Here is an 8535-nt window from a genome sequence, read left to right on the forward strand (position 1 = left end):
GGGATGAGTGAAACAAAAAGGTTGACATATTTAATCAAGAATTTTGTTAATGAAATTAGGTGACCCAATTTGAGCCTGGTGTGTGTAGACACACACGATCATTGCGATGCGATCTTACCGTAATATAATACAAATGCGGTTATACGTAGAAAGAATTTCTTGTGTAAATAAAGTGGAGTTGTAACGAGTGAAGTGATATTATAAAACAAAAACAAATCAGTTATTTTTTCATAACGACTACGCACGAGGCATCAATGAAAGTAAGTAAAGGAAGAGTTCAAGAGACTATTGGCACATCATTACCTCAAGCATCATGGTCTGCCATTCTTTTCTTCATAAAGAACCTATGAAATTATTTGGGAAATTGGAGTAGCATATAGCAAATACAGTGTAGAGGAAGAAACTGGGAGAGTTCATATGGAACATGTATTCGCACCTTGATCAATTGAGCTTCTAGTATATCTGCACTTTGTTCCAGATGGAAAAAAAGCTTATCTAGCTTTGACAAATCAAGAAAAACTAAAGTTCGCTTGCAGTCACTATTTATCTAGCTCACTGCTTGCTCCAGGAAAGAGGTAGCGAATGCCTTCTGCTTATTGCCTTCATACTGAAGTCAAAAGTGACAAGAATACCAACCGTATCATGACGGAAGAAAGAGGCTATAGAAACCAAAACAAAAGAACTACTACTAGCAGAGAACCCTGAAGACAAAGTGATTGCCAACAAAGTGCAAAGACATGGACTGCCTTCTGACGTCTTGGCTGACATTACTTTTTTTTTTTTGATAATGGCTGTCATTACTATTGGGCTGCATTACCTTGTGGCCTGTGGTCGATTGGGTTTCGGAGGCCCTCGGGCTGGGAGCGGCGGCAAGGAGAGAGAGATAAAGCGGGGAGGAATGCAAGCCTATGCACGGAAGGAATTTGGGCATGGCCGATGGGTAGGAGTCTACAAATAAGAAATAACCAAAGCATCGAGCAAGGGAATAGTCGTCATAAAATGAAGGATTTGATAGAAGTTAAACTGAAGGGGAGTAGGGATAGTATACTAGATCGAGCGGCAGTTTCATCAGATGGATGGGTGGAGAGGAGTACCGTACGTTCGTTTGCTAAAGGAGGCAGCGAGAGTGACGGATGCATGGACTGGGTGATCTTCTCTGGTGATCCAGGCATGAAAATGCACTAATGATGAGAATTGAGATGGAACACCAACTAGTTGAAGGTTTGAGCAATATATAATTATTGTGTTCCATGTTGGTCATCTATTTGCACTAGTACTATACATTTTCCATCTTGACTCAAAACTCTGGCCTTAGAAGCGTCAAATCTCTATGTAGGATGAAAGCTTGTCGAGGTAGAGGCGATTTTCGTCTTCAGACACCATGTATATTTGCCTGAATTTTTGTATGAATTAAACTAGAACGAGTTCGAATCTCAACTTTTGTGATAAGTATATCACAACATGAGTTATGGATGCGTCAAGTTATCATTTTTTAAAAAAACTTTAAACTACATTTTTGGATGAATTTTTACCTTTTTGAAAAAGCAAGTTGTTTTCACCGTGCACCCAGCGCCATGGCACCTTATACTACCACTCCATATGCCTTCACCTATGTGCACCTGAAAAGAAAGTTGTTTCACTAACCACTAGCTCTAAGACATGGATAAAGTATGACTCAAATCTCCAATTCTCCATAACCGTTAACGAACGATTACTCTAAGCCATGACTTGTGACTTGTGAGAATTTTAGCTCAATAGATCTTATGCAACTTCTCACTTCATTTGCACTCAATACCTCCCTCCTAAGTGGCAGCTTGGCATAAAGATCAGAAAAATACAACTACTTCATCAGGATCTACATGGAGAACGCGGAAAAGAGGAGGCATTTCGCCTCTTACGTCAAGAGCCGTCCTTCGTTGCAGGAGTTCTGCACCTGAAAGTGAAAAGTCGTGTTGTAATTAATCAATTAATCACTTAAATTAACACCTTATAATTACTCATTGACCATGCTCCCCCCGACCGGACCAGGACAACGCACCTAACTCGAGTTAATCATCCATACGCCGCATCCCAGCCGCCCATCCTGCCCAACCACGCCCAACCAACGGCTCAGATCGAACCAACGATATCGGTCCCCTCCCCTTCGCGACGAAGCATCCTCCGCTCGCGGTCTCACATGGCACGAGCCGCTTCCCCTGAAAACCCCGATTAAAAAAACAAATTCGCGGAAAATAATAAGAGGAAAAAACGCCCGCAAATTACCAAACACGCGCTGCCACCGACCGATCAGGCGACCCCTCCTCCCCGAGGAAATCCACCACCGCGGCCGGGGCCTCCCAGATCTCGCCGGAGGCAGCGGCAGCGGCGGCGGCGGCGGGGAGGCGATGGCGCTCAACATGAAGACCCTGACGCAGGCGCTGGCCAAGGCGTCGGCGGTGATCGAGAAGACGGTGTCGACGACGGTGCAGGAGGTGACGGGCCCACGCCCGCTTCAGGACTACGAGCTGCTGGACCAGGCCGGGTCCGGCGGCCCCGGGCTCGCGTGGCGGATCTACACGGCGAGGCCGCGGGACGGCGCCCCCTCGGCGCCCTACCCGGTCGTCTCCGTCTGGGTGCTCGACAAGCGCGCGCTCGCCGAGGCGCGGGCGCGGGCGGGGCTGTCCAAGGCCGCCGAGGACGCCTTCCTCGACCTCGTCCGCGCCGACGCGGCGCGGCTCGTGCGCCTGCGCCACCCGGGCGTGCTCCACGTCGTGCAGGCGCTCGACGAGACCAAGGCCGCCATGGCCATGGCCACAGAACCCGTCTTCGCCTCCGTATCCAACGCGCTCGGGTGCCTGGACAACGTCGGCAAGGTGCCCAAGGAGCTCAAGGGCATGGTACGACTTTGACATAACGTGTTTCTGTTTGATTTTGCGTGCCTGTATGTACTGCTTAGCATTGATCTTAGGCAATTAATTTGCTGCTAGGAAGGTTACAGGATTGTTGCTCATAGTTTGCTACTAGTTACTCGCTACTACTGCACTCAATACTGGCTAGGAAGTTAAGGTGAGTAGTGTTGATGTGAATGTGAAAAACCTGACGATTGTGTCTAATTAGGGTCCTTAATCCCATTATCGATTAAGGAATGCCCTAAAAGGTACAAAGACATTATCTAAGAAGATTCCATTTATGTTTCTAGTGTAGCATATGGCAGTGTTGCGCCCAGAAAATTTGCCTAATGGGTGTTGTTCTTAAAAAGTTTGCAATGATCCTTTCCTCAAATAACATCCTTGCTGTGCCAGTGTATCAAATTTTGTAATGGTTTTCTTGGCAGTTGCATAGTTTAATTAATTCCCAAGGTTTGGTGCGCTGATTTGTAAAAAATCTTGTGAGTTTAGTTAACCTCACTCGTTGCATAGAGTCCCTGCCTCTGACATTTGGTAGAACTGTAGAGACTAATTAGATTTTTTTTTCCCAATCTTGAGGTTAAGTGTGAGATTCTAGAGATTTTCCAATTGTACGTCTTTTAGTTTACCATGTGGTGTCTCTTGGAGTTGGAATTTGTCAGGAGATTTTATATTCGTCATATTTCTGTGTTTGAAATGGTGCGCTAGTCATGACAGTTAATTTGACATCCAAAGCATGATCATATTTTTCTCGTGTTTCAGGAAATGGGGCTACTTGAGATTAAACATGGACTGCTACAAGTCGCAGAGACATTGGATTTTCTTCATAACAATGCCCATCTTGCCCATCGAGCTATATCGCCCGAGGTTACTACACATCACTATGCTTCTTCTTATTGTTTGCTCCTGTTCATTTTCTGTCATTGATAATTAATTTGCTCTGTCACACATGTGCCTATTACAATCCTGTAGTTTTGGTGTTCCCTTGTCATTTTATTGTAGTTATCCTTGCTGTCTGAACTGTTGGCTTAGTACCACATGGGATCTGCAACCGTGTCTAAAGAATACCTAATTAGTTTTATTTTACATGCTTGTTATCATTATGCCAACATTTAGTTCTACAGTACACTGTATTAATTTTGGTTCTTTTGCAGACGGTCTTTATAACTTCCAGCGGGTCATGGAAGCTTGGTGGGTTTGGTTTTGCTCTTTCGGTCGATCAAGCCACAGGTCGTTTGACTTCATCACAGCAATTCCATTATTCGGTTAGTAAGTAATCAACATTTAGTTTGTCATTTTGGTGGCTTTTAATTTGCAGATTTGTTTTACCATATTTTGGGAACATTAACTAATCGGTATCCTCCTTTCAAAGCTTTAAGCCTGTTACAGAAACATTCTTCTAGAAAATCTAATAATTTTTCTTAAGTAATTAAGTTCTAAATTTGCCGCTTAGGTTTGCATGATACATTTTTTTCTGGCATAGAGTTTAATTTAGACATGATCTGATCTTTTCTGTATTAGTTTTAAAAAATGTAACACTACTGTCATATGTGGTGATTGCATGTAGCATGTTTTTACTGCTGGCCTTTGTAATGGCATACATGATAGTACCACAAACCTATGTTAATCGTTATTGCAATTTTCTGCAGTTAAGTAAGGTGAACAACTGGACATACTTTGCGTTTAATCGTACCCATTGCTAACTATTTTTTCTGGCACCTTTTCTGTGGTTGGCGACTTTAGGACCTGTTTTGTGAACCCTGCTTATTTTAGTATTCCAATGCTCTGAATCATTACCAATCTATCTGCTTGGTTTCTTTTTAGGACTATGATGTCGAGGATACAGCTTTACCTCTTCAACCATCGTTGAATTACACTGCACCAGAATTGGTCCGAAGTGGAGATTCTAAAGTCGGCTCTGCATGTGACATGTTTAGCTTTGGTTGTCTGGCCTACCACCTGATTGCTCGCAGGCCATTTTTGGACTGCCATAACAATGTTAAAATGGTACGTGTTAACATCTGAATGATGCCATTTACCCGATATAAATTTGTTCTTTTAGGGTCTGAACTACAGACATCATATTTTCTCCCCTTCAATTTTGCAAGTAGACCATCAGTTAAGGTTGTATCTGCATTCTACTGCACCTTTGTTGATGTTCCCCCTATTCTCACAGTACATGAATGCCTTGACGTATTTAACAAGTGAAGCCTTTTCTAATATTCCTTCGGATTTGGTGTCGGATTTGCAAAGGATGCTATCAATGGATGCAGTATCGCGTCCTAGTGCTATGGCCTTTACAGGTGTGTATCGCCTTCCTTTTCCTCATTTAAGGAAATATCAGTAGAGCTTTTGTGTTGCCCACTGGTAGCGCAAATCACAATCATCACTGGTAGTTTCATGAAATGTTTTTTGAAAATATCCTTTTTCTATAGGTTCTTCTTTCTTTCGTGATGATACGAGGTTGCGCGCTCTTCGCTTCCTGGACCATTTGCTGGTATGTATATGTTATTCCCCTTCAGCTTATTTTCTTGTATGAGTTCTAAGGTTCCAGGTTTCAATTGCGTGCGTATCAATCTTGCTTCTTTGCTGTCTGAGAATCACCTTTGACTAGATTATTTTAGTGTACCTGTCACCTCAGCAGCAAGAGTATTGCCTGCTTGACTGCTATTTGGCGAATGAGACGACACACGATTTGGTACCTAGAGATGGTTCTAATTTTTAAGATGACGTTCCTTTCAGGAGAGAGATAACATGCAGAAGACAGAATTTTTGAAGGCATTATCAGATATGTGGAAGGATTTTGATTCCCGAGTTCTTCGATATAAAGTATGTTCAGTGCTGCAATTCATTCACTATCTTCTTCCAATTAATACTACTCCCATGTGTCTACTACTCTACTCTGATTTAACTGTGGGCACCATTTTCTTATCACTATGTATCGCTTCATAGAAGCTACTGGAACCTGCATTTGTTCAATTAAACATACACATTTATCTTGTTCAACTAAACGATACATTTGACTTTGCTCAATACTTTAATCAAACTGTTACGTTTATTTTTTCACCCTTGTGCATCATACTCAAATACATATATTATGTTTCCATTCCAATCCAGCATATAGTGTTCAAGTTCCTTTGCTGATATTAAGCTTTAATCAAGAACAAATATCTAATCTGAGTGTGTTTTTGTTATTCACTTTGAAAATGTTTTGGAGACTGTCAACTAAATATCTTACCATGCAAAAAAAGAGGGGCAAGTGATAGAGTCACTTGCGTCCTTGAGGTTCTGGGTTTGAATCACCTTCCTTGCAGAAAGCATGGGACAGGCTATCTAGAAATTCCCTTTCCCGGATCTCATAATGTTTGATTGTGTTCGGCACGTGGTACTTCCTTTACGGAAATAAAGAAAAGAATATTTAAACCTCAATTTCTAGGCCTTAATTTCTTTGATTGACCCGTTCTAATATTGCAATCCTGTATTTTCTGTGTGTGCCTTTGAAACATTTTTTTTGTCCATGAAAAAGAATTGCCACCTATTTAGTTGATCCATTAGTTATTTCAAAGCTGACTTACACTTTCCAACCAGGTTCTTCCTCCTCTTTGTGCTGAGCTGCGGAACATGGTTATGCAGCCAATGATTTTGCCCATGGTTCTAACAATAGCAGAATCTCAGGTTATTTCTGTTGTTTCTCATTTATATCCTTTTATAATGCATGAATAGAGTTTCTTTCTATTCGAAGAATAGTATGAAATCCCCTCTGAGTAGCTGCTTATCTTGCTAGTACTTTCCATATAATATGCATCTTAATGTAGTAAAGTCCTAACTACATGCGATTTGTATCATTCTTTTTGCAAGATCCACAACTTATCCAGAATTAAATTATTTTAGTTGCACCATGATACCACATGTTTATAGTTTTTTTAAGCGAAATGCATCAGGATGTGTTATATAGTGACCATATTTACATGTATTCTGAACTATTTTGAAAGGTCGTTACTTTTGGCTCTTTTACAGGATAAAGGTGATTTTGAGCTTTCAACACTGCCTGCACTTGTTCCAGTGTTTACTTCAGCATCTGGCGAAACCCTTCTACTGCTTGTGAAGCATGCAGATCTCATTATTAACAAGGTAATCAGGGTTACTTTATGAAATATCAATACATTATACTATTCCTTTATGTTATCTATAATTCTATACGATCCATGGAATGGTGATCTTAATTCACAAATGATTTTTTACTAAAATGTAATTTAGTCAGTAGTTTTTTCACTGTGCATATTTTTCTTTTGTGCAGGCTACACAGGAACATTTGATATCACATGTTCTTCCGATGCTGGTCCGTGCTTATGATGACAATGATCCCCGGCTACAGGAAGAGGTTCTGCGTCGAACAGTACCGCTGTCTCGTCAACTTGACATCAAGGTTACCCTCAACTAATTTGCTATAATGAATATTAACCATTCGATTGTGTTCTATTCCCATCATCAGTAGAAAAATGCTGTTTTTTCTTAATTGTTTGTCTTAATGGTTTCTCATTTGATGAATGAATTTCAGTATATGAACAAAGCATGCATGTCATGTATTCATATAATGTTTTTTTTCCTCTCTCTCCTGCAGCTAGTAAAACAGGCTGTGCTGCCACGTGTTCATGGATTAGCTCTAAAAACTACAGTTGCCGCGGTATGCACATTATATAATTTTGTTTATTAACAATGTATTTATTATCTTTAATCACATGAAGAGCATTAAAACATGGAAATAACATTAACTTCAATAAAATGGAAAACTGCTGAAAACAAAAGGATAGGAACCATGTAATGTTGAACACTTGGTTTTCTAATGTGATTGTGAGCCTTCATGCGGCTAGTTACTGGTCCTGTGTCTCTAATCTGTTCTTACACCAAATATTGGCTAGTGGCCCTAACTTTAGTAATGCTTCATAATGATGCACTTTGGTTTTCTTAAACAATACCAGTAACATATAGCATGCAGAGTGATGTTACACCGGACCGTCTTAGTTCTAATTTGTGTTGGTGATCAAGATTGACATTTAGGGGGTGTTTGGGAGCACTCCACTCCACAAAAAATTGCTCCACTCCACCAACTCCAAAAAACTCGCAGCCAAACGCGTCTAGCTCCAGCAACTCCGGCTCCAAGAAAAAGGTGGAGCAGGGGGTAGATCCACGTTTTTTGTGGAGTACCTCAAGAGGTGCTCCAAAAATCCCATCTACAGACCTCCTCGTGGAGTTGGTGGGTATTTACCCACCATTGCCACTCGTTACAAATAACACCGGTTAGGGAAACGCTTTCAGCTCCCGCTGCACTGTTGCCTGTCAGAATTTTGTTCGCATTGAAAGAAGCTTGTGGCTCACTGTTCCTAATCCGGTTTCTTATATCTGCGAATGACCACAGCAAGGTCAGGTGAGGAAGCCCAAGTCTGTTGACTGAAATTGAATATTACGCTCTATTGAATGATGACTCCTCAGTAACATCATACACAGACAAATTGCCCATTCCACACCTGTAGAAAGCTTCATAGTCAAAAGATTGTGAATTCAGAGCAGTTTTCACATAAATAGTTATAAGAATCTGCTCTGCACAGTTACACGACGTGTATTGTCGTACCAGTTGTAATAGTTCGAAAAC

At 41.3% G+C, this 8535-nt stretch overlaps 1 protein-coding gene across 1 annotated transcript in view; it reads left to right on the forward strand.

The window, feature by feature from the left end:
- Positions 1-2232: 2232 nt before the first annotated feature.
- Positions 2233-8535, forward strand: part of LOC101767338 (SCY1-like protein 2) — a 9744-nt gene continuing 3441 nt past the window's right edge. Inside the window, exons 1-11 of the mRNA XM_004969110.3 lie at positions 2233-2876; positions 3648-3752; positions 4040-4150; positions 4710-4892; positions 5062-5188; positions 5321-5382; positions 5628-5714; positions 6474-6560; positions 6903-7016; positions 7183-7311; positions 7507-7569. Of these exons, the coding sequence (XP_004969167.1) occupies positions 2385-2876; positions 3648-3752; positions 4040-4150; positions 4710-4892; positions 5062-5188; positions 5321-5382; positions 5628-5714; positions 6474-6560; positions 6903-7016; positions 7183-7311; positions 7507-7569 (1560 nt within the window). The 5' untranslated portion in view covers positions 2233-2384. The remainder of the gene's footprint in view (positions 2877-3647; positions 3753-4039; positions 4151-4709; positions 4893-5061; positions 5189-5320; positions 5383-5627; positions 5715-6473; positions 6561-6902; positions 7017-7182; positions 7312-7506; positions 7570-8535) is intronic.

The sequence above is a fragment of the Setaria italica genome, chromosome V (genome assembly GCF_000263155.2).
Source record: "Setaria italica strain Yugu1 chromosome V, Setaria_italica_v2.0, whole genome shotgun sequence".
NCBI lineage: Eukaryota > Viridiplantae > Streptophyta > Magnoliopsida > Poales > Poaceae > Setaria > Setaria italica.